General features: G+C 42.1%; 1 protein-coding gene across 1 annotated transcript; it reads left to right on the forward strand.

The window, feature by feature from the left end:
• Positions 1 to 25,805, forward strand: LOC118740787 (poly [ADP-ribose] polymerase tankyrase). Its single transcript, XM_036472477.1, is given in 8 exon segments — positions 1 to 378; positions 501 to 785; positions 18,037 to 18,819; positions 18,888 to 20,798; positions 20,870 to 21,027; positions 21,084 to 21,376; positions 21,805 to 21,961; positions 22,034 to 25,805. Coding segments are annotated over 7 exon segments (4,752 nt in total). The 5' UTR covers positions 1 to 378; positions 501 to 595; the 3' UTR covers positions 23,294 to 25,805.
• Positions 25,806 to 26,706: the final 901 nt, after the last annotated feature.

Genomic DNA, 26,706 nt, shown 5'->3' on the forward strand with positions numbered 1-26,706 from the left:
ACGTTCGACTAATCGGTAGAAATGTTATCCATTTTGTGCTGCAGTTGCTAAAAAATTGTGAAAAATGAAAATCTTATCGATTTTATTGTAGAAAATCTAATAAAATTTATAATTTTCATTGGAAAACGGGCGAGGCCGTGTTTAACTGCAAAAAGTGCAAAGAAAAAGTGTTTTCGCAGTGTGGTTGGGGAAAGTTCGCATACAAAAGGGTAGACAACGAAAGAAAGTCATAAAAAGGCAAGTGAAGGATTGTGTTTCTCTGGTTGGAAAGTGGCTGCAGTCACGGATACAAAGAAAAAGGTGTGGAGCAGTAAGCATTCTGGATCTACATACTGCGTTGATTGCCACAGGAACGACATTGTATATAACAACATACGGGTATGTACATACCGATGTATCTACAAAGTTTTTAAGTTCACAAAGCTGGAAAAGTTATTAGTTGCTAAACAAGTACATTGTTTTTGCTCTGCGGCTGTTGCTGTTGGACTGGTGATTTTCAGACGACTGCATATTGTCTAAAGTAATAATTTAGCATCACAATCATTGCAATTGTATTCGTACTTTAGACGCACCTAGGCACTGCAGTCATTCCAAAATGTCGAGTCGCAGTCGCGCAATACTCAATGTAAACCTCGATGCGGCAATGGCCAATGATCCATTGCGAGAGCTTTTCGAAGCATGTAAGACGGGTGACATTGCAAAGGTAAAGAAGCTCATTACAACACAAACTGTGAATGCGCGCGACACCGCTGGACGAAAGTCGACACCTCTTCACTTTGCAGCAGGTGAGTGCGTATTTTAATTATTCTCTACATATGTATGTATGTATACCTACTGATAATTGCATAGAAAAATTGGGTGGTTTAAGGATGCTTGTTGGTTATGTTGCACTGATGACGCTCCTGCTGCTGCTACTATTGCTGATGCAGCATGCAAGTCAACATACACATACACAAACATGACAACGTAAACGACGCTCATACAAATAAACATACATACTAGCTAGGTATAAGCGTCCTTAACTTAATTCGTCCTTGAATCACTGGGGCATGCGACTGACGCGCTGTATGTTGCCTCTGCGGCTGTGATTGCGTCTACAATACAAACGTTTTGCTTTGACCCAGTTTGCTTGCGGAACACATGTGCTGCATTTCGGGTTGCGGGTGGAATCCGGTACCAAGGGTGGGGTTGTTGTCACAAGGGCAAGGGAGTGACTGAACGCTATGCATAAATGTATGAATAGTGAGTGGATTCAAGGGGGAGGGAACGTTTTTTTATGTGCATATGTACGTATGAATGTGTGTTGCTAGTGACGACTGAAGCTGCAAGGAGCTTGGTGCATTGGTCCTTGCTTCTGCTTTCGCTATTGCTGTTCCATTTTGCTCTATTTTAGCTTTATTTTGTTTTGCATTCAATATTGTTGTTAGCTAGCGCTGACGTCTTTCGACTTGTCCTAACTATCATTGTTTTATTTACCTCATCGACGGCGCCAACGATGTGCCCATTTCATGCTTGCATTAAGTTTAACAATATATATCTATATGTATGAACATCAAATTTCTTGTATGCCTCGATGGCAATCAAAGCGCTCTCAAGCGGCGAGTCATTCTAATCTCAGCGCCTAATCATTTGCCATAAATTGATTTCCTTGATATGTATGTGTATGTATGTACGTTTATATTTCAGTCAAGGCTCAAAATTTTGAGCTTATTTTAAATTTTGTTTGGGTTTACACTAGTGCTTACTTGGTGGAAGTATTTACCGAACTATAGAAACTTGTACTATATTTGATGCTTTTATGTCGCGTTTTGTTTAGACGGCTACACCACATATTTTTTATCTAAAGCTGCGTATATTTGCATACAAGTCCTTTTCAATTTCCCAAAGACCATAGAACTCCTTTTCAATTAAAATCCGACAGAGACTACTAATCTTATTCATTTCTGTTATTGTTTTTAGCCAGTACTTTTTTCGCTATTATTTTATATTCCAATTGTGTGCAACAACAAAAATCCACAACAACAACTGGCACGCTTGCTGCATACTGAGCTACAATTGAAGTTCACATACATTTGAGGTTTCACTCTTTGCATGCGTTTAGTATTGTTGTTGTTGCTGCTGCTGTTGGATCCAAAAACATACAAAAATGCAAATCAACTGAAAGTAAAGTGTTTGGCGGTATTTTACAAGCACGCTTTATTTTTTATTGCACTGTATTTAGTTATTTCCTTTCATTTTTACTTTTATTTTAATTTCTTGCGCTTTTCAATCGCCTGAACTCGGCTGTTTGGTGTAGTTTCGTTAACTACTAACTTAGTTTCCAGCAAAAGTTGTAAATTTGTGAAATTTTATGTGCTCTTTCTCTTTAACTACGTCTTTATTTGCAGGTTTGTTTAGTTTAAGCAAAATCAAGTGAGTTTTCAGTTATGTCGATGCGATACATTGCTTCTTTTAGCGTTGTGTAATGTTTGAGTGTATAACTATAGAAAAATATTTTAAAATTATATACATATGTACTTAGTTACATAGTATCTGTGCATTTAGTATAGATTCATATTATTTTGCTTATCTCTCGGTAAAATTTTTTGCTGTTTAATTTGATTTCTTATGCCGATGACATGTTGTTGTTGTAGCGGCACTACTAAGCCCCGCCTGTTTCGGGTCAACTTTTCAATCATTATCGTCGAGCTCAACTAACGGTAGGCCCAGGAAACGAGCTGTTTCGATGGGTTCGGACCAAAGGGAGAGGCGTGTTAGTTGAGTCGGATTGAGCTGGCATGTGAAGAGGTGGTTGGTGTCGTGGGGGGGGTCTCCACATGCCGGGCACTCATTTGGATTTTTGGGTCGAGTCTGGACAGGTAGCTGTTTAGGCGGCTACAATATCCAGACCGTAACTGAGCCAGAGTAACGCGGGTCTCTCTAGGTAATTGAAGCTACGTCTCTTCCACAGGTGGTGATTGGGCTCCGATAACGACATTCCTAGGCCTGGAGTCGAGGTAGGTGGAGACTGACTCCCTATGAATGTCGTTAATCGCTTGTCTGTGCGTCATTGGGTCCAGTGGTTGGTCTGTGTAGGTCTGGACTGCGTCCTTGTACACGAATAGGTGCCCCCTGACGTGCCTGGGCGGAGGCTCCTCCTCCAGCAGTGGTCTGTTAGGGTGTTCGCTTCTGTGACACCCCACCAGAAACTGCTTACTGAGCATTTTATTGTGTTCCCTTACGGGGAGCACTTGGGCCTCGCTGTGTAGGTGGTGCTCAGGCGTCATCAGAAGGCACCCAGTCGCTGTCCGGAGTGCGGCGTTCTGACAAGTCTGTAGCTTCGTCCACTGCGTCCAACTAGTCCCCGGTGACCAAACAGGCGCTGCATAATTTAGAACCGGCCGGCCAATTGCCTTGTATGTTGCCAGCAACGTTTCTTTGTCTTTGCCCCAAGTGCTGCCGGCGAGCGACTTGAGGACCTTGTTGCGGCTCTGTACTTTGTTGACAACTGCGGTTGTGTGCGCGGAGAAGGAGAGCAGGCTATCAAAGGTAACCCCTAAAATTTTTGGGTTGTTCACCGTCGGTATAGGTGTGCCGTCGACGTGAATGCCTAATTCTAGCTTGACCTCCTTCGTCCATGTGGTGAAGAGGGTCGCCGTTGATTTCGTTGGGGAGAGGGTTAGGCTCCTTGCAGTGAAGAAGCGAGAAAGGCTGCAGAGATAACCGTTTACTTTTGAGCAGAGGTCATCAATTCCATTCCCGGACGCCAAAATCGAACAATCATCAGCGTACGAGATCAGGGAAACTCCTTCAGGAGGCTGGGGGAGTTTCGAGATGTAGAAGTTAAAGAGTAAGGGGGAGAGAACACCACCTTGTGGAACCCCTTGTTTTATTCTTTTTGGTTTCGAGGTTTGATCTCTGAAGATTACTGATGATTGTCGACCACTCATATAATTCGCCGACCATCGCTTCAGTCCCTGTGGGAGAGAGGAGGCCTCAATGGCTTCTAGCAGCGTGGAATGGCAGACGGTGTCAAACGCCTTTGACAAGTCCAACGACAAGGCCACGAGTTATCTGGGTGTTTATGGCGTTAAGTGCTGTTGTTGTGCTGTGCACTTTACGGAAGCCATGCTGATGTTTCGCTGGGGTTAGGTGGCAGGTGAAGTATGGGAGCAGCAGGCCCTCAAGTGCCTTCGCGACCGGGGAAAGGAGCGTTATCGGGCGATAAGAGTCTCCTCTGTTGGCGGGCTTCCCCGGTTTCAGCAGTGGAACCACTCTCCCTGATTTCCACACATCAGGAATGATGAGAGTGGTCATAGACAAATTGAGGACCTCCGTGAGGTATGCTACTCCCACGGGCCCCAAATGTTTCAACATCAGCATACAGATTCCGTCGGGTCCAATGGCTTTGGAGGCTTTTGCCTTCCCGATGGCCCCCTTCACTTCACCGCTGGTGAAAACAAGTGGTGCACTGTTTTTGGGCAGTTTGTGCAGCCTCCTGGTCACTCGACGTTTGGCCTTGTCTACCGAAGGATGCAGTGTGAATTGCCGACTAAAATAGTTCGCGCATTTCTTCGGGTCCGATGAGGCGTGACCTTCGAATGAGATTTCCACTCTGTCATCACGCTTCGTCGGGTTGGACAAGGACCTCACGGTTGACCAGAGCTTACTCACACCAGAGGTGAAGTTACAGGCCTTCAAGTGCTCTTCCCACTTTTTCCGCTTATGTTGATTTACCAGTTGCCGAATCTCCAAATTAAGGTCCCTCAAGCGAGGGTCCCCGGGGTCGACCTGGCGTAGGTGGTCACGCTCATTTGCTAGTACAGCTGCTTCAGCCGGGAAATTTGGGCGGACTTCCGCGATGCGTCCGTACGGTATGAAGCGAGCTGCTGCGGCAGTGACTACCCTGCGGAACTGGCGTTCGCCAGCATGTACGTCTGTGGGTGTGGGGAGGGCGGCGAAGCTGCTCTCGGTAACTTCCGCGAAGCCGTTCCAATCAGCTTTGTTAAAGTTGGTGTAGGTTCAGTGATCCGCGGGAGCAAAGTCGGTGGGCTTATTGATCGAGATGATTATGGGCAGATGGTCTGATGCTAACGAAAGCATAGGTCGCCATGATATGCTATTTATCAGACCAGCGCTAGCAATTGTTAGGTCTGGCGAGCTGCTGCAGCTACCCACAATCCTGGTGGGGGCGTCGTCGTTCATGGTGCAGAATGTCGAATCGTCTATCTGCTCAGCCAAAATGTTTCCCCTCCGATCATTGGCCAGGCTTGAATGCCAAAGATCGTGGTGCGCATTGAAGTCACTTACTACCAGTCGGTTTTCGCCTCTGAGTAGCGCACCTATGTCAGGGAGATATCCAGCCGGGCAGCAGGTGACAGGGGGTATGTACACGTTAAATATTTCGAGCTCGACGTCGTCTGACCGGACAGTTATGCCCTGACATTCTAGGGTAGTGTCCCTTGAGTCGATGTCTTCTTCGATTAGCCGATACTGCACTGTGTTGTGTAGAATGAACGCTAATCCTCCACCATTATCTCGCTCGCGATCTTTACGGAGCACATTGTAGGCGGCGCAACCCAACAAAGTTGAGTTGCTGTGCAACTTCGTTTCTTGGACCGCAGCTATCAATATGCCGTGCCGACCCATGAAGACTGCTATCTCCTCAATCTTGCTCTGGAGTCCGTTGAAGTTGAGTTGGAGTACGTTCGTATGCCTTGGGAGGCTGGTCGCGATACGGGGAGTGAGGGAAGTGTGGGGCCTACCTTGGGCCTGTTGCGCCTGACGCAGTTGCTGTTGCTGCCTGATGGTAGGTGGCTGCGATGTGGGCGTTGTTGTCTGCGCCGGCGGAGCACTACAGCAAGGGGCGCTATAGTTGGTAGTCCACTCGCGTGTGGTGCGTAGACCAGAACATAGCCGGAAGTGGCACCAGCTAAGGCATGTGTTGCATTTGACTGATGTCACATTCCGGTATATTCTGTTCTGGCACACGGAGCAGATGGTGTGGGCAACCAGTAGCTGCTGGTTGGCTCGCGCTCGCGAGTGGGACCGGCCGGTAGGTTGTGTGGGTGGGGTGTGTTGGCAGGTTTGCTGTTGCTCAGGGGAGCTTCTGGGGTCCGTGCAGGCTCTTCGGGTGCTAGGTCGCACCCGTGCATAACGCGAGTGGGTAGCCGTGGAGGCTGATTGTGCCATTTGGCTTCAGCAACAGGGAGCCACAAAGTTTGTGGTCCACTCCCGGTGAGACCTAAGGCCAGAGCAGGTTCTTAGGTGACTCCATCCGTTGCAGGAGTGGCACCTAACCGAAGTGGAGTTCGGGTGGAGTCGATTCTGGCAAACACAGCAGAAGTAAATTTCAGGTCCGGGGTTGGGCTCTACGCCCGCCCGGAGAAGAAGGATGCGGAGCAATCCGGCTGCAAGGTATTGCTCCATGGACGAATAATGATTGGTGGGTATCGCCGATCAAGACGGGGTTGGTTCGCCGAAACAACAGCCCTTGGTCGGGTAAAACCCGAGTCATTCCGGTACGTAGAACCGGCTGTCGTGGGAATGATGCCGATGACATCGATATCATCGGTAACAAAAACTGGGTATAAGTACCATATTGACAGAGAAAAGGCAAACTCGAGTTACGACATCCACAGTATTTTTGTGCAGAACACCTTGTCGCGTCGGCGGCCTTCGACCGCGCTTAAAAAAAATAACCCTCATCAGTCCAACTTCGGCTACACTGACCACAGTATTTTTGCGCAGAACACCTTGTCGCATTGGCGGCTTTCGACCGCGCTTAGAAAAAATAACCCTCATTAGTTCAACTCCACACGATAATTTTACAATTAAACTGCAACGGACTTCATACCATGTGCTCAGGACGTCTGTTACCAGATTTCCTTAATAATTTCGGCAGGAGCTAGCGCCGTTCTTAAAACCATTCTTATTTTATGGCAAAATTGTTGCTCGCTTAGCTAAAATCTGCTGCGTATTTCTTTGGTGTAACAGCGACAAGGCACTCTTCGTCATACCAGCTTTTTCCGGGTAGTTAGTCTCTTAGCTATGCGAAGAGGTTGGGAGATGATATCTAAATGCCCATTTAACCCCAGTTGACAAGTTGTATAAGCAGGATTTAAATTCGAGCTCAAAATTTCTCGGTTGTACGTTGTTACTACTGCTTCTCGACGTCAGACTTTCATCGCACTGTCTGTAACCCGCTTTTTTTGCACAGAGGGACTTGGGATTTTAGCTGTAACAAGCTAGTTTTTCGAGTCATTGTTGTACGGCAAGAGTACAATTTGACAATTTGGCTTTCGTTCTTTAAATATGTTTGGTTTGAGATACATTTGCAAAAGCTTTAACTCAACCTTAGTTTCATGTTGTGGGCAGTCTGCAGCGTTTTATGCTCTCAGTCCGGATATCCTGTTATCACCGTGCAAACTATGGCTGGAAAATAACTTTATCGAATAGGGGTATAGAATAGAGCTCTACACCTTTTCCAACAGTATTTCAGAAAAACACAAATGTATTTCAGAAAAGGCCAAACGTATTTCAGAAAACCTCAAATGTATTTCAGAAAAGCGCAAATGTATTTCAGAAAAACACAAATGTATTTCAGAAAAGCGCAATTGTATTTCAGAAAAGGCCAAATGTATTTCAGAAAACCTCAAATGTATTTCAGAAAAACGCAAATGTATTTCAGAAAAGGTCAAATCCCAGCAAACATTTGGAGTCATAAATGAGTCTTTAAGGAGTCCTATTTCGGAGCAATTACGCTCATAATGAGCTCATTTAAGAGTCCGATATGAGTGTGTTTCCCTTCCTACGAATGTCGACTTATATGAGCTTAAATTCATACATCAAATGAGCCTCAATATGAGTCATATTGGACTCTTATTGGCCTCATATACGGCTCATTTTGGACTCTTTTAAAACAAGTTTTGGCCTCATATATGACTATTTTTGAGACCCTTATCGGCCTCATAAATTGCTACATTCGGACTCTTATTTTAGATTGGTCTTTGAGTCTTATTCAACTCACTATATTTGCAAAGGCATTCCGCAAAAAGTCCTTGCAAATGACATACATACATACTTACATGCATATACACATTCCAACATGCATTCAATAGCAGCAGCTGAAGCAAAATTTTGTTCATTTTTTGTTTTCTAATTATTTTCAATTTCTGTATAAACAAGTTTAGATATAAATTTCAAATCTTTATTGTTTTTATATTGGCACAAGGTGCTGGCTCATAACTTGGCTCATATATGAATCCTAAAAGATTCATATAAGAGTAAAAAATTTTTTGTTTTTGAAACTCATATTTCTTACCTACCTAGGACACCTTTCGGACTCATATATTCTGAACGCTCAGAATATGTTTGCGGGCAAACAGAAAAACCCAAATGTATTTCAGAAAAGCTCAAATGTATTTCAGAAAAACACAAATGTATTTCAGAAAAGCATAGCTGTATTCTAAAAATATTTTTTTCAAATACATTTGCGTTTTTCTGAAATACATTTGAGGTTTTCTGAAATACATTTGGCCTTTTCTGAAATACAATTGCGTTTTTCTGAAATACATTTGTGTTTTTCTGAAATACATTTGCGCTTTTCTGAAATACATTTGAGGTTTTCTGAAATACATTTGCGTTTTTCTGAAATACATTTGAGCTTTTCTGAAATACATTTGGGTTTTTCTGAAATACATTTGAGATTTTCTGAAATACATTTGAGGTTTTCTGAAATACATTTGGCCTTTTCTGAAATACATTTGTGTTTTTCTGAAATACTGTTGGAAAAGGTGTAGATACCCGGGTATCGAGCAATGAGAGTAGCTCGATACTCGCTCGAAACTCGTTCATTGCTCAACTGATCAAACGTTTGTTCAAAATTTTCGAGTTTTTGAACAATTTCATAAACAAAAGAAAATTTGTAAATTGTATTTGTCAGCAGCTGCCTTCTAATTCATGTTAAATAAATTATATTATTAAATACCAATGTAACAATCTTTGCATTATATATCAATAAATTGAAAAATTTAAAAAGTTGCTACCAAAAATGTCAATATAATAAAAAAAAACATTGCTCAAGTTACTCGAAAAAACTCGAATTGCTCGAGCTCATGCTCGAAAATTTTCGAGTAATGAGCATTGAACAAGTGTGCGAGTACTCGCTGCTCATATACCCGGGCTGTTTGAAAATGTGCGAACAAAATCGAGAGCTCTAGTATAGAAGATGGTCTTTAAAAGCCCAGATGTAGGATAGCACGAAACATCTGACGTAAATGAGATGGAAGAAGATCTTTGTCACTCTTCCGACATGTAATCGGGGTTGTTACGGGCTACTACGGTCGAAAGTCTTCTGACATTGTAATCGATCTCACTGTCCCACATTGGCGAGGACCCCTTTCACATTCTCTCCATCAGTATTTTATTATGTCTGGCCGGAGTGAACACGACTAGTAATCTATAAGTTTGAATATTTCACAAGAATGACGAATTGGTTTGACTTCTAGGAAGAATCTATTAAGGTATCGCAATGGGCTCATGGCTGCCTATGTGTACCTGCTTCTAACATTGGATGAGATCGATATCAATCACTCCCTCTCTGTTTTCGGAGTCTGCAGTGACATCGCCAGGTAGAATAAGAGCAAGGTGGCATGAGCAGGGCTCTTACATTTTCAGGCTGTCCACCACTCTTTGATCTCACCATCTTTCTCCTCCATTGTGGTTGTTAGTACGGGTTACTTAGCCCTGTCTAGATGGGATGGTCCTTCAGTAATTGTCACCAAGCTCAACTAACGGTAGGCCTAAGAAACGTTTCGTTTCGACCGGGTCGGGAATCTTCACATGCTGGACCATTTTTTGGTATGTTGCGGTCGAGACTGGATAGATAGGTGTTGAGATGCCTACAATATGGAGACCCTAATTGGGCCAGAGTTGCGCGGCAGTTGAAGTTCACTATCACCTACAGGGTGTGGTTGGAATCTCATGACGGCATTTACAGGACGAAAGTCTGTGTAGGTGGAAACAATCTCCCTGTGAATGCTGTTAATTGCCAGTCAGCACAGTCTCAGGCCCAGTGGTTGTTGTACGTAGTGTTGGACCTTGTCCTTCAAGTTCGTGTAGATTCGTTGAGTTACTGTGTAACTTCTTCTCTTGGATGGCGGCGAGCAATATTTCATGCTGTTGAAGTAGAATTGTTATATCTTCATGTGCCTTTGGAATGCGGTCGTGATTGGAGTGGCGAGGGATACGTGGGGTTGTCGACCTGGCACTTGTTGTGCTTGCCGCTGTTGAGGTTGCTACCTAGCGGTTAGCGGTAATTTGCGAGTTATATTGGTCGGGTGAGCTCCGATGAGCCGAGAAGGCTGCTTGGGTGTTTTGGAGGCATCGGCGCATTGCTCAAGTGGTGGGTTACCGTGGAGGCAGTGGTAGTGGAGCAACATGGGGTCACAAATGATTTGATCCACTTCTTGTGCGACGTAAAGGCAGTGTCACGCGATTGCTACATTTAGACACATTTGTATATTTTTTATAATGGGTTATTGGTACAAAATAACTGCCGTGGTTTGTCTTCTAGTCTGAGCGCGCGTATAAATTAATGAATTATTGTTGAATTTACTTTTAATGTGGAGTTTGGCAATTCATCTACTTATGGGGGTTAACCTAGAGGTAGGTTTTCTGGGGCTTCGCCGAACTACAAGCCATACAAAAAAAAAGTAGTAAATTTCTTGCAGCAGTGCCAAGTAGACACCAAATACATACGTCTGTATGTACAGTGACTCAAACAAATGACCACGTGTTGATTTTTGTTTAAATATTCGTAATGTTTTTCGGGCTAAATTTTTTTGCTATTTTATTTTTATAAAAATACCATCCAAGCTTTAACCAAAACCATATAAATCACAGTTTCAAAGTTTATACAAAATTTAGGAAAATTCGACAAATTTTCATCAAAATTTCAACTTTTTAATCTGAATCTTTAGAACATTTTTGGATATGTATAGTTTTATAGAACATACAATTTTAGTTTAGTGAAGTGCAAGCTTCAACGTTTGATTTTTGAGAATTTTTATTTTTTTGAGACTGTTTTTGCGGTTTTTTTAACCGACTTAATTATTGGATCATGAAAAAATAACGGTATCCCTACATTTTTATATGAGAATTGAGGTCAGTTTTGTTTTTTGCTTAAAAATTACTTGTTTATATAACAAGTGCACTTTGTTTATTAAGAAATTCTTGGTTATATTAAAAAAAGTATCAAAAATCAACGGGATTTTCAGCGGTTTAAAACTTGCACTTTTTAAATTTTTCTAAAGTTTGAAACTGTGATTAATATAATTTTGGTTAAAGCTTGGACGGCATTTTTATAAAAAAATAACAAATACTTAGCTCGAAAAACATTACAAATATAAAAAATCAACACGTGGTCATTTGTTTGAGTCACTGTATGTACTATACATATATGAGGCAGGTCTCTCATTTGTTATTCCAATTCAGCTGGTCCATCCCATCGAAGGCTAATTACTTCAAGATATTTCTTTATTTCAATTCGTCCAACGAAAATTCAGACTAACGACCATATGGATTTCGTATTAAATTTATTTTAAAATAAAAACAAAAAAATACGTGCTTCAATCTGAATCACCTTTCGTAGAATTTGCCAATGTTAAAATGTATATTGGCCAGTTTCTACTAATGATAAATTATATTTAAAAATGTATGTACATATATTACATCCATATGTACACATGTATATTCTTTAACTTTTTTTATTGTACCGATACTTGCATGCATACATACATACATACAAATGTATATACATATGTATAAATTATATATCCGTATATAAATTATTATCTAGAGACGTTAACAATACATTTCTTTGAGAATAAGCAAAACCAGAGCAAACAATTAGTGTATTTATGTATGTATGTACATACATATGTACAGTGGTCGTAAAAATTGTGTAACCGCACCACATATTGAGAAGTTTTTACATATTTTTTTTTGTTATTTAAATAATGTTAGTTATTTTTATCAAAATATAGTTAATTCTTTAATAAAAACCCTTCAAATTTTAGTTTCAAACTTTGTGCATTATGCGTTAAAAAAAATTCAACAAACTTTCGTAGAAATTTCGAGCTATTTAATTCTTTGAAATATTTTGCGTATGCAGTTTTGTAGTCCATAAAATTCTAGCATAATAAAGTGCAAGTTTCAACTCGCTAAAAATTACTGTTGATTTTTTTGATTTTCTTTTTGCTTCCATATAACGATTAAACAATTTTTTTTTTCAATGGAAAAAAACTAACATCTCCCACAAAAAAAAATCTAAATAATCAACGGTAATTTTTAGCCATTTGCAACCATTTTTTATTATTGCACACAGTTTGAAACTTGGATTGACGCGGGTTTTGTTAAGGAATGATTTATATTTTTTATGAAAAAATAATAATTAAAATTAAATAACAAAAAAAGTGAATTGTGAAAACTTGTCACTTGTCGACCACTGTACATACAGAAGTATGTACATATGTAGCATGTACAAATGTATGGCTAGTATAAAATATAATAAAAGATAGTGGCCAACGATATACATAGTCATTACCGCGCAACTACCACTGACCTTGCTTGCACGTTGTAGTTGCTGTTATTGCTAAGTATAATAGCTGATAGTAGGCTAGCTAAGTAGCATTGTTGTGGTTACTAACAAACAGTGAAACTCATTTGAAACGCTAGCCGAATAACAAAAGTGAACGAATTTCAATTTTAAATATTGTACAATAGATAAACAAAAGCAAAAATTTTTAAGCGTAAAGCAGAAAATTTTAAAACACACAAAATTGGCTCAACCATAAAACCAACAAATGTTCATATGTACTTAAATATGTATGTTGCGAGTATACTGGTGCGGTATTGCTTCGTTTATTTATTGTTGTTATTTTTTCCAAATAACATTCAGTTATCACGTTTTACCCATGGCGCTAAGCTTAACCACTGCAGTGAACCATTGCCAAGTCGCTTGAAGGCGATGACTAATTTGTGGCAACGCATCTCGGCAGTATCTAAAAAAAAAACTTAAATAAAAAAAAACAAAAAGAAACTTAACTCGCACTCTAAATGAACGCTTGGAAGGTGTTAGATACTTTTGCTGCAGCCGTATTTTGGAACTGAAGAAATTACGTTAAGCAGGTACACGTTTTTTTTATGACTCATAAGGGAGAGGTTGTTGGATGCACTCTCCAATTGCAAAATTTACTATCACAAATTTCGCGATTTTTCGTGATTGAAGACCTGCCTTTTATTTCAAAAGCTCTTTATTCATACATACATAGCGCTAGCTTAGCGTGCTTAGTCCATTTTTAGAAATTTGACAGGAGCGGAAAAAAACGTGTTATAGCCATTTCATTCGAGTATTTTGCAAAACTTTGAATATAACATTTTACGTGTTTAAAGCAATATGAATCCGGGGGTTTCGATCTTTATTAAAATATTTCGTATTATTTTGGCCTTATCGGATTCTCGGTGCCTATTTTAGACTTTGCAAATTTACCTTTAATTATTCCGTGTCGCCTTTCGAATCGCATTGAGTTTCGAATCGCAATACAGATTACATATACCCCCAGATTATCCGGTTTTTATCCAGATATCCTGTTCTGATCCAGATATCCGCTTAATATCAGTTAGTTTTGCTATCCGGATATCCGGTTAATATTCGTTAATTTTGAATTCCGGTTAATATACGTTAATCAGGTATCCGGATTATCCGGATATTCAAAACATCTTCCCAGCCCTAGTTTAAACCGCTTGTGTGTGGCTGTTGTAAAGCCCTGCCTAAATCGGCTACTCGCACTAAAGACAGCGTGGTCTTAGTTGATTGGGGCAAGTTGTTGGTGCCGTGGGGGCACCTTCACAAACCGGATATAAGTTTGATACTTGCAGTAGCCAGCACATAAATTTTCCAGATTTACGGGGTCTTTCGCGGCTGCTTAAGCTCTTTGTCTGTAATGGTCTGGTAGTGATTGAATAAGGCCATACGCAATAAAGCCATATGGCAATAAAGCCATATTTTTAGGCAATAAAGCCATATGGCTTTATTTCCAATCAGAAAGAGAAATAAAGCCATACAAAAAATTTTGCAAATGAGAAATAAGCCATATTCTGAAATGACACTCTCAAGGCGAATTAATAAGGCGGTGTTACCGGCGAATCTGAATTTTTCGCCGTAGAGAACATTACGCCCAAATGATGTGTGTGACGCCCTCTTGAAATTGATACTGAATTATTTAAATTGATTGGATATTGGAAAATAAATATATGTACTCAGGTAAGTTTTAATTTTGCGAGTGCATAACCTGGCGGGTGCACATTTGCTGGCTCCCCGCACCGCGCCACGCACGGTCGCGCCGCGCACGGTCGCGCCGCGCTCGCGACCACCGCGTCCCCGGCGGTTAACGGCGGAGCGCGGCGCGGCTGGACGCGAAGGAGAGTAATTGCATGTTTAAGGTGACGTTGTAGTTAAAGGCGGTTTAGTTGTTTTGTTGCGAACTTTTTCCATTGTTTAAATAAAAGAAATATACAAATTTTAAAGCGAAATAAAGCCATATGGCCTAATTACCAATTGTAATTGGAAATAAAGCCATATCGAATTTATGGCCTTATTACCAAAAAAAATATGGTTTTATTTCCAATATGGCTTTATTGCGTATGGCCTTATTGCACCCCACCGATTGAACACCAATTACGACATTTACGGAGCGAGAGTTAGTGGACATGATAACGTTCTCTCTCTGAATGCCGCTTACCACCTCACTGTACAGGGTCGGCTCCAGTGGTCGTTGCAGTTAGTCCTACACCTCGTCCTTCAATTCGTGGACAAGTCTTCTGATGCCCCTAAGAGAAGAGTCTGCCTCCAGCAAGTGTCTTTTCTGGTTCCGACATTGTTTGCAGCCGAGTATAAACTGCTTGCTAGCGTAATGTGTTGCTCCCTTACCAGAAGCATCTGCGCTTCGCTATCCAAATCCAGTAGACCCTAGGATCCTCAGGTTATTCAAAATCGGAATTGGTGCGATCGACCGGAAGTCCCACTGCAGCCTGACCTTTTTCGAACCGGTAGTAAAGATGGTTGTCGTGACTTTCGTGGGAGAGAGGGCTGCGCTAGTTGCTCGCGCGAAATTCAGCGCTGATTTTTGTAACCCCTCTGCAGTACGAAATCTTGGTTCGCGCCGTTTGGAATCAGCTTTATGATCGGCTCGGCTTTCAAGGTCCATTCTGAGGGTGTCAAGTGGTACGTAAAGTACGGGACGGCACTGCCCCGAGTATCTTTAATACTGGGGAATGGAGAACTACCGGACGACAATATACTTACCAGCCAACAAGACCAGCACGGCTATAGTAGTGGGACTACCCTCCCTCATTTCCATACCTAGACAAATTGTGAATCTTGGTGAGGCATGCTACCTCCGGCGCACCCATTTTTTTCAGCATAAGCATGCATTATTCGTCAGGACAAATGGCTTTCGCCTTTCGAATGGTCGCCTAAACCTTGCCTCTGGTAATAGTGCGAGTTCCACTGTGTTTTTTGCCAGTTTTTGTGGCTTTCTGATCATTCTACGCTTAGCTGTACCCATCGAAGGATGCACTTTAGGTCCGACGAAGCGCGATCAACGAGTAAAAACTCCACTTGGAAGCAGCGCTTCGTCTGGTTGGACCGCGCCGTACGGATGAATAGAGGTTTCTCGCTCTTCAGGTGCTCTTCCCACTCTCTCTGTTTACACTGATTAACCAGTTGTCGAGTCAACGAGTGCGGCCGCAAGGCACTGCAGCATGGGGCGGAGTGGTAACTTATACACTCCAAAATTGTGCGCAGGTCAGAACATTGTCATAAGCGGAACCAGAAAAGGGCAGGAATTGTCACGCATGGAAATGGCGGTGTTGGGAGCCAAGAGCAGCTGGTTATCTCTCACACGTGTGAACCTGCGGACTGCCTGAGTTGGAGCCTTTGGAAGCATGCACCAGAAGAGTTGCATATAACCGAAGTGAGGTTCGGCTGGAGTCTTCAGCAACCCTGAAACAAGGAGTTGTCCAGGGACGAACAATGATTAGTAGGGTTTACAAATCTAAACAGGATTTGATCTCCCGAATAACAGCTCTTGAGCGGGAAAAGTTCGAATCTCTAGTCAGTCCAAAGTAGCACTTGTTGTATTGTGGAACCATTTTGCGTCATTCCTTGTCTGAAAATCGTTCCACAATACATCGTAATCCTAGCTTGTCAACCAAAATTAGTGATTCTCAATGGAAATCCTAGCTAGACATTATTACCGGTGTTAATTCTGATTCCCAAGAAGGCGAAATTCTCGGAAACGAAAAGTCGAGAAGTAACCAAAGTAATTTGAAACTTCGTATTTTTCGAGGACGCTGATTTCGAATATAATGTAAGATTTTTGAGATTCAAAATGGCGGATACAATATGGCGAATAAATTTCACAATTTATTCCTTTTCACCAAAAACTCATGGGGGGTTTTCGAGGTCGCTGATTTCAAATCTGATGTCAGATTTTTTAAAGTCAAAATGGCGAATCCAATATGGCGCCCAAATTTTGTCATTTTTCATTGGATCCATTTTTAAGGACTTTTCTTAGTTTACAGTGAACATAGTTCTCGCTACATGACGAAGCGTTGTAACTTGCAACCAGCGTTCGAAAGGTATGTGCTCCGAGTACTCGCTAAAGTTGACATAGAATTTCTAAAGCAAAGAGAGGACGTCATATTTATGAGCAGAGGTCATAATCAAATAGCGTGCCCGCAAAAAGTTAACTCACCAGCTGCATCTGCTGTGGCTCTTCCAATTAAGACAACACTACCAGTATTGACTACTAGGTTTAGCAATAACTTTTCCTTCCTGGCAGTCACAAGTGTCTTTTTAGTTACGTTTCTTTGAGGTTCAAGGCAAAGTTACAAAATGAGTTTTTGTTTAGAATTTGGGACGCATAGGTGCGTCGCGTCCTGCTGAATACATATTTGGAAACACATTTAAAGAAAGGTGACTTAAATTAACTTTCATACCCTGCATAGACTATTCTAATAAACGTTGCTTAATTTTTCATATGGGTAAACATGTGTATGTGTGTATGTGCTTTCTAAATCCCATAAGGTCTAAAAAGTTTCGTAATAATTTTCCATAAGTATACATAATAAGATAAAAGTGAACAACATAGAATACGTTAATTTTTACGAGCAACCAACTCTACACGCTGACCTTAATTAATCCTCTTTCTAGCCAACACAATGCAAAAGATTTGTAGACAACTGTATGTAACAGTATCCTTGTTCACCCATTGCCGTATTTACCTGGCGCATTGTGTACAGAAAAGACAAAACTGCCAACACTCGATGACCCCATTTAACTTGGTTACACAGCTTTATTTTGTGACCCTGTAAACGGCAATCCCCCTTCACTACATTCTCTTGACTTTTACGTTAGCGGCGTTGCTGGCTTTTGTCCAGTTCACCGTTGTTCAATAGTTATTATGTGAGGTGGACACTATTGCTGGTTAGCTTATTTTTGTAATTTACATAAGTAGCACATATGTACATTAGACTGAACCAGAGCAAAAATACGCTGTAAAACCCCTGAGTCACAGTGTGTTGTAAACATATACATACATGTCGAGTTCTTGTCTCAAGGAAAACGTTTTTTTTGCTCCAAAATACATTGACTCGTACTTAACCACCAAATCTCAGTTCACCCTAATGTCAGTAAATAAAAGCTCGTCAAAAATCAGGTATTCCATTATTCCAGTAGAACCATAAAAAAATTGTTTTTGGCCAAATTTGGGCGTCATAAAAAAATGTAAAAAGGCGACCCATAGAATCGGTCAAGCAAATTTTTTGCGAAGTTGCCTTGCAAAAATACTTTAGGGTGGTACGGTCTAATGTACATGCATACATACTACATAGTATATATGTATATACGGTATACTTAGATATTCTGAGGTAATATTTTTGTTATGCTCAACTAATAACTTATGCATTCTTTTCCTGCGCTTCCCCTTTTAGGCTATGGTCGCCGCGAGGTAGTCGAGTTTCTACTGAATAGTGGCGCTTCCATACAAGCATGTGACGAGGGTGGTCTACATCCGCTACATAATGCCTGCTCATTTGGGCATGCTGAGGTCGTACGATTACTGCTAAAGGCTGGCGCAAGTCCCAATACAACAGACAATTGGAATTACACACCGCTGCACGAGGCGGCCAGCAAAGGCAAAGTGGACGTTTGCATAGCATTGCTGCAGCATGGTGCCAATCCGAATATACGCAATTCAGAGCAGAAGACGCCACTGGAATTGGCCGACGATAATACACGACCTGTACTCACTGGCGAGTATCGCAAGGATGAGCTATTGGAAGCGTCACGCTCTGGTGCAGAAGATCGCTTACTGGCATTGCTCACACCATTGAATGTGAATTGTCATGCCAGTGATGGTAGACGCTCGACACCGCTACACTTGGCGGCTGGTTATAATCGCATCGGTATTGTGGAGATTCTATCGGCGAATGGTGCGGACGTGCACGCCAAGGACAAGGGTGGTTTAGTGCCGCTGCACAACGCCTGCTCGTATGGACACTTTGAGGTGACCAAGCTGCTGATCAAAGCGGGTGCCAATGTAAATGCGAACGATTTATGGGCGTTTACGCCATTGCATGAGGCAGCATCGAAAAGCCGTATCGAGGTATGCAGTTTGTTGCTGAGCAAAGGCGCCGACCCGACGCTGCTCAATTGCCACAATAAGTCGGCAATCGATTCGGCGCCAACACGAGAATTACGTGAACGCATTACGTGTAAGTTTCCTGAGTTGGTTTTAGTTAAATTAACAGTTACAAATGAAGTTTTATTGTATGTCTTGCAGATGAATTCAAAGGGCATTGTGTGCTGGACGCATGCAAAAAGGGTGACATAGCGCGCCTCAAAAAATTCCTCTCCTCCGAAACTGTCAACTTTGTGCATCCATATACGGGCGACACACCGCTACACGCCGCCGCCATTTCAATTGATCCCAAACGCAAGCAGATAACAGAAATACTTATACGCAAAGGTGCGTTGTTGAACGAGAAGAACAAGGCCTTCCTCACACCTCTACATCTGACAGCCGAGCACTTGCTTTACGATGTGATGGACACGCTTCTGAAGAATGGCGCCAAAGTGAATGCGTTGGATGGTCTGGGTCAGACCGCATTGCACAAGTGCGCCAGGGATGAACAGGCCGTGCGTCTATTGCTTTCGTATTCCGTAGATGCAACTATCATTTCGCTGGAGGGCTACACTGCAGCACAGCTAGCCTCCGACGCTGTGTTGAAGATACTTAAGGATCCGCCAGATACGGAAACACATCTATTGGAAGCCGCTAAAGCGGGCGATTTGGACACGGTGCGTCGCATTGTGCTCGCCAATCCGCATACAGTGAATTGCCGCGACCTGGATGGACGTCACTCCACGCCGCTGCACTTCGCCGCCGGCTTCAATCGTGTGCCAGTCGTAGAATTTTTGTTGGAGCACGGCGCAGAAGTGCATGCCGCCGACAAGGGTGGACTAGTTCCACTACACAACGCTTGTTCGTACGGCCATTACGAGGTCACGGAGTTGCTGGTGAAGCATGGCGCGAATGTGAACGTGTCCGATTTGTGGAAATTTACACCGCTGCATGAGGCGGCGGCCAAAGGCAAATATGACATTGTGAAATTGTTGTTGAAACATGGCGCCGATCCGTCGAAGAAGAATCGCGATGGTGCCACGCCAGCTGATTTGGTTAAAGAGTCCGATCATGACGTAGCGGAGCTGTTGCGTGGCAACTCAGCGCTGCTGGATGCCGCTAAGAAGGGTAACTTGGCGCGCGTACAACGCCTTGTTACACCGGAGACGATCAACTGTCGTGACGCACAAGGACGCAATTCCACACCACTGCATCTGGCGGCTGGCTACAATAACTACGAAGTCGCTGAGTATCTGTTGGATAATGGCGCCGATGTCAATGCACAAGACAAAGGCGGCTTGATACCGCTGCATAATGCCTCCTCCTACGGGCATCTGGACATAGCGGCGCTCTTAATTAAACACAAGACTGTGGTGAATGCCACCGATAAGTGGGGCTTTACGCCGCTGCATGAGGCCGCGCAAAAGGGCCGCACACAATTGTGCGCGCTGCTGCTTGCACACGGCGCAGATCCATACATGAAGAATCAGGAGGGCCAAACACCAATCGAGTTGGCGACTGCGGATGATGTGAAATGCCTATTGCAGGATGCAATGACAACATCCTTGGGCGACTCGACACTTAGCTCCTCGCAGCAATCGCTGGTCAGCAATTCACCTTCACCGGCACCAACTGCTGCTGCGGGCGCAGCAGCGAGTACATCTGCAGCCGCCGCTGCCGCTACTTGCCTGACTGCCGCTGCGGCAGCCTGCAATGTACTTTCACCAACTACTGAGACCGTAACACTGCCTTCTGGTGCCTCGATGACGCTTAGTGTACCGGTGCCGTTGCCGCTGTCAACGCGCATTAGTCCTGCGCAAGGCGCTGAAGCGAACTCTGGTGATATGACCAGCGGCGAAGAGGTGCCCGATCCCGATTCCATTACCAATGTGGCCAGCTTCTTGTGCAGCCAACAGTTGGAGCATTTGATAGATCTCTTTGAGCGTGAACAAATCACGTTGGAAATACTAGCCGAAATGAGTCATGAGGATTTGAAGCAAGTGGGCGTGTCTGCGTATGGGTTTAGACATAAAATATTGAAAGGTATTGCGCAGCTGCGCGCCACCACAGGTAAGACAGTGTGCAAAATATTTATTTTGATATATTCTAATGACAAGTATTGCGCTCTTAAAACTATACAGGCATTGGCAACAATGTCAATCCAGGTACTCTATTAGTGGATCTCTTGCCAGACGATAAGGAATTTGTCGCTGTTGAAGAAGAAATGCAGGCTACCATACGTGAGCATAGAGACAATGGCCAAGCGGGCGGCTACTTCACACGCTACAATATTATACGCGTAAGTCATGAAAGTTTAACAATATTTTCGATTTATTAAAAATAATATTTTTTCAGGTTCAAAAGGTACAGAATCGCAAACTTTGGGAGCGTTACGCACATCGTCGTCATGAAGTGGCCGAGGAGAACTCCATACAAGCCAATGAGCGTATGCTTTTCCACGGCAGTCCTTTCATCAACGCAATCGTGCAGAAGGGCTTCGATGAGCGTCACGCCTATATTGGCGGAATGTTTGGTGCGGGTATTTATTTTGCTGAGCACAGCTCGAAAAGCAATCAATATGTGTATGGCATTGGTGGAGGGATTGGTTGTCCATCGCACAAGGACAAGTCTTGTTATGTTTGCCCAAGGTGAGTTTAAGTTGAATTTAAGCGAGTAAAACACTTGTTCCGAGCCGATTGTAATCCAATTCGTGAGTGGAGTAAAACGATTTTTCATTTATGGCGTTTTCGTTTCTACCGAAAAAGGTTACCTTCTCTTTGCCCTCTACGCACAAATGCTTAGAAGAGGGCAATGAATCCAAATAGTGCGACTGATCCCTCGCTAAATAAAAAACGCTACAGAGTTGGGCTTTCGAATAAGAAAAAAAATGTTAAAAAGCCCTAAGCTGGCTAACCGTCAAACAAATTTTGACATGGGGCGATTGAAATCATTCGCAAAATACATCTACATATGTTTCAGTTATACATATATTAATACATATCTGAAGCTCTCAACATCTTAAAATCGTAGAAATTATTCGATATGATTTTTCCAAAATTTGCATTTCATTTTGCAGACAACTGCTTCTGTGTCGCGTAGCACTGGGCAAATCATTCTTGCAGTACAGCGCAATGAAAATGGCACACGCACCGCCAGGACATCATTCGGTTATTGGTCGACCATCAGCCGGTGGGCTACATTTCGCTGAATATGTAGTGTATAGAGGAGAGCAGGCAAGTGAAAAATGCACAGCATCTAAGAGACATATTTTTTCATTACATGCCTTTACTTTCTTTCTACTCTAGGCCTATCCCGAGTACTTGATTACTTATCAAATCGTTAAGCCTGATGACAGCAGTAGCGGCAATGAGGAATCGAGATGATGGCCATCAGTTGGTTCGACGCCCACCACTACTTCGCCTGCACAACAGCAACACCAACATCCGCAGCTGCAACAGCAACAGCAACAACAACAGCAGCAGCAATTGCAACATCAGCAACCTCAACAGCAACAAAAACACCACAATTCGATAACAACAACAGCAACACAACACGCGCATCCGCACACGCACCAGCACTCGCATCCGAAATTGCAACAGCAGCACTCACTGCCACTGCAACTGCAGTATCATCATCACTCACAACATCACCAGCTGGTGACCACCACACAGCCTTCACCGGCTGGCACGTTCATCAGCCAGACGGCGGGTATTATCACAACCGTTGCCAACAGCGATATGCTGGGCCACAATGGCGATATTTCTCCGCTCTCTTCCAGCAATTCTTTCTCCTCAGTGGACACCAATCAAACCCTACTTAACTCAATTGCCAACCAAGCGCAACTGCAACACCAACAGTCGTCCTCATCGCATATATTGCCTCAGCTGCCACCGCCGCCCACAAGCAATAACAGCAGTTCCAATCGTCATGGCACCAGCAATCGCTCATATCGCACCAAGTATAGCCAATTCATGATAATCACACCAGCGGTCTCCATTGATCGTGACTATGAGCATGATGAAGCTTTTGGCAGTGGTGGATCCGCTGCAGCTGCGTTAACTAACAATTTCGACTTTGATGAGGATGCCTATTGCAATGACAACAACACCAATGCCAATGGCAACAACAGCAATGCCAATAATGGCAACATTTTTCGGATGTCACTACTGCAAAATAGCAGCAGCATTGATAGCGGACACAGCAGTGACAGCTCTTTCCGCTCCAACTACAATCCCTATCTACATCACAGTCGCCAACATTTGCTACCCAAAGGGGCGCCACATTTCTACACGTTCTCCTCGTGGCGCTGGTGCACACTAATTTGTGCTGCAATGCGTTGCTTTGGTGGCGGACATAGCTCACATGCGCCGTACAGCACCAGCTTTGCGCGGCCACCATATCAGCGTTCGCGTAGCTCCGGCGCACAAACAACCCGTTCCTCGCAGCCACATCGGCGTTTGCGCTCCTCTTCCTTTACTGCTGAGACGGCTTTCGAGCATTTCTCGGCACCCTTTAAGGCGCGCAAAACGCGCGACCATCTCAACAACATCACCTACGAATTGTGACGGTGGCAGCAGCGATCACGACGACCCCAATGCCAATTCGAATTTGAGCCCCGCAATTGTGTGGTGATGGCCATTGCAGTTGTACTAGTGCTACAAACAATTCGAGCGACTGCAACGCAGAAAGCTATTAACGTGTTTTTTGATCTCGTATTCGTATTTGTATGCGCTTTGTTGATCGGCAGCGCAACATTAAAGCAGCCGTGTTGTTGCGAGAGTAGTGCCAGTGCCGACAGCACAGTGTCATCGTATTCCACTTTGAACGTTTATTATTATTACTTATTATGAAAGAAAACAAAAAAACACAAAAACGATAAGAAAATCAAACAAAAAACTATTACTCGTATTAAAATCTTACATTTACTCCATATTTCTTGTACTTTTAACTTATAGTCGTCGTCGTCGTCGTGTTATAGAAGATACTGAACAAGTAAAAAATATACAACATAAATATATGATATACATAGATAAGTGTGTACACTTTAGGGCAACGTTTTGAGGGAATGAAGAATGCATAAAGACTAAGCGAGAGAAATATAGAGAAAAAGGAAAACATTAAAATATCAGCAGCAACGGAATGAAAATCAAAGGCTATTAAGACGGAGATTCTCATACGCCAACTTAAACCTGATTGAATGCATTTGCTGAAGTATGAAGCGAAGCTAGATTTGTACTTCTTTAACATTTAACATTTTTTTTGTTTTTTTTAAATTGCATATGACTCCCGTTTGGGGCATTTGAAGAGTGAATTTGTGCTCTCCGCGCAATATATTTCACCATTCGGCCAGATCTCACCATTAACATTTTTTTTTTAAATTGAAAATGTCCGAATTTGTTGTCGTTTTCTTGCTTCATTCAGTGCATTCATGAAAAAATTAAAATCACTAAAGGAAAAATGTCTAAAACTGCAATCAGAGGTATCTTATGTCAGGCCATAATCAGTGGCCATGGTATATATGTACATATGTACATTTGTCACAACCAAAACATTAATATCTCAGTGGTGGTCATATAACTAGGGACGCGTTCAAATTTTTTTTCTTTTTGTTTAAGCTCTCGACAACTGCCCAGTGATTTTCAATCGGGTTAAGATCAGTACTTCGAGCGGGCCAATCCAAACCACTTTCCTGCAGGAAACCAAGCTTTGATGCTTCTAGCCGTATGTCTTGGATCGTTATCCTGCATAAAAATGAATGCAGCAGGCACATTCTCGTCGGAAAATTGCCTTCAATTTGTTCATCCATATATCTTTGTACAGATTTTGATCCATTCGCTCTGTTATCCGACACATACTTTTTTCACATCCGATCCAAATAAGTTAGATTTGGATTCTTCGATGTTAATCTAAAATTCTGAGGCTATTCGGCATGTTCCCGTGCAAAGTGAATGCAACGTTTTAAATTCCTGTTTGCGGATTTTTGCTTGCAATGCATCCACCCAGTTCCCCATCAAATAATCGGTGTCGAATGCTAGGGTGTCTCTCGTCACTCGTAGTATGGTATTACGATCTATACCACACGTGTGTCACTTTTATACTACAAATCATTGTAGTTGCTACGTAGCAAAGGCAAACTACAATATTGATATTGAAATTTCTATACTACATGTGTGCACCAGGCATAATGGTCCTTGTGGATATGTTTTTGTAGTTTACCCTTTATTGCTCATGGATTTGCGTGGAAGTCAGAAAAAGTTCAGCTTTGCTCGTTCTGCAAATTAGTCTGTCTCGGCTTTGATTTGCTTATTGAATGTCTTTAATTATGTGGCCACCACTGTATGTAGGTCGTAACTTAAACATACGCACATACATACATGTAACCAGAGTATAATTATGGCATGCCATTAATCTGTCATAACATAAATACAGATACTTATCAAAATTATGCATAGCTATATGTCACACTGCAGACATATGCCATCTTGCCAATTGTACCACATTTAGGAAAAACTATTTTTGACATCAAACAATTCCGTTGCCTTCGCAAAACAAAATTAAATTAAAGTTGTGACGGTATTCGTTCATTGGACAACCTTGCTTTTAACATGACCTTTACTACTTATAGAAGCATTGCAAGCTCAACTAAAGCCTCAAAAATTGTGTTTCTCAACTTGAAAAAAGGATAGTTCTCAAATGTTATCAACAGAATTGTACATTTTTCCAGGAATTGACATCCAGTACAGAGAGAAATTGATTATCGATTTGGTAATTTCATAATTAAAAATTCGTAAAAGATTTGAGTTACGTATGTTACTGTTTTTTTTATTTTATTTTAGAACTGCCGTCTCCGTGGCACTCTTTGGTCAGACATCCATCCAACTCGTTCCGATAGCATAGATTTACCTTTTGACCATTGTCAAGCAGTCATTTTTTTCATATATCTTGTTTTGCTAATCAGTGATTCATTACTACTAGAGTATATATGTATGCTTGAATGCCTCTGGTTGCAATTTAGAACGGTGGGTCGTATGAGAGAAAATTTGTTTGATTTTTTTTTTATTTGAGAGCTAAACAAAACATGCGAGCAAGCAAATCGTGTGAAGAATAGTAACAAGAAAAATCTATTTTGTCGTATATTAAAGTAAAAAGTTACACCAACAAACTTATACATAAAACTTACATGCATATAAACGTATACATCATACAAACATATATTTTACTTAAGTGACTTTGAATGCGTAACCTTAAGTGTTTACAATTTACGATCTTCAATCCATTCTCTACCTACATACATATACAATATATTATTATTGATATATACTAAATGATGATAATTGTATGAAGATACAAAACGATAATGAATAATAAAACGCAATGTTTAACTTCAATTAAAAATATAAACTAAAAAGAAATTGAAAATGTTATTTTATTGTGGCAAGTAAAACGTAATAAAAATATTTAGTTTCATTGTTTAATTTTAAAATAAATTTTATTTATTTGCATGCAGGTTAAAAATTCTGTGCTGTTTATGTTGAGGATGCTGTGTCAGAAGGAGCCGCTCGGGAATCTTTCGATTGCCTTCGTTCTGGAAATTTCGATGTTTCGAAGGTGCAGCTCGCTGTGGTTGTCCATCATTAAAAAAATGCTTCAACAAGAACGCCATACAAGCATATATGAGATCGCTAGGCAGCTGAACATGTATTACTGAACTGCTTTAAACAACCCGGAAAAGGTTGAATGCAAAAAGAGACTCGATGCTTTGGTTCCTCATAACTCACCGGCGAGAAATTAAATGCAGAGAACTTCCATCTGCGAATCGCTTTTGAAACGGAATGAAATCGTTGAAGCGAATGGATCACAAACGTCGGAAAGCATCTTGATCCAAGAAGGATCGCTCCCAGGACAGTCGGATCGACGTAACCGAAACGACCCAAATTTATACCTGGTAAAGGACTGTCACTCCAGCATCACTCTCCAA

This window comes from Rhagoletis pomonella, unplaced genomic scaffold, assembly GCF_013731165.1.
Source record: "Rhagoletis pomonella isolate Grant_MI unplaced genomic scaffold, Rhpom_1.0 Rhpom_scaffold_00001, whole genome shotgun sequence".
NCBI classification, from domain to species: domain Eukaryota; kingdom Metazoa; phylum Arthropoda; class Insecta; order Diptera; family Tephritidae; genus Rhagoletis; species Rhagoletis pomonella.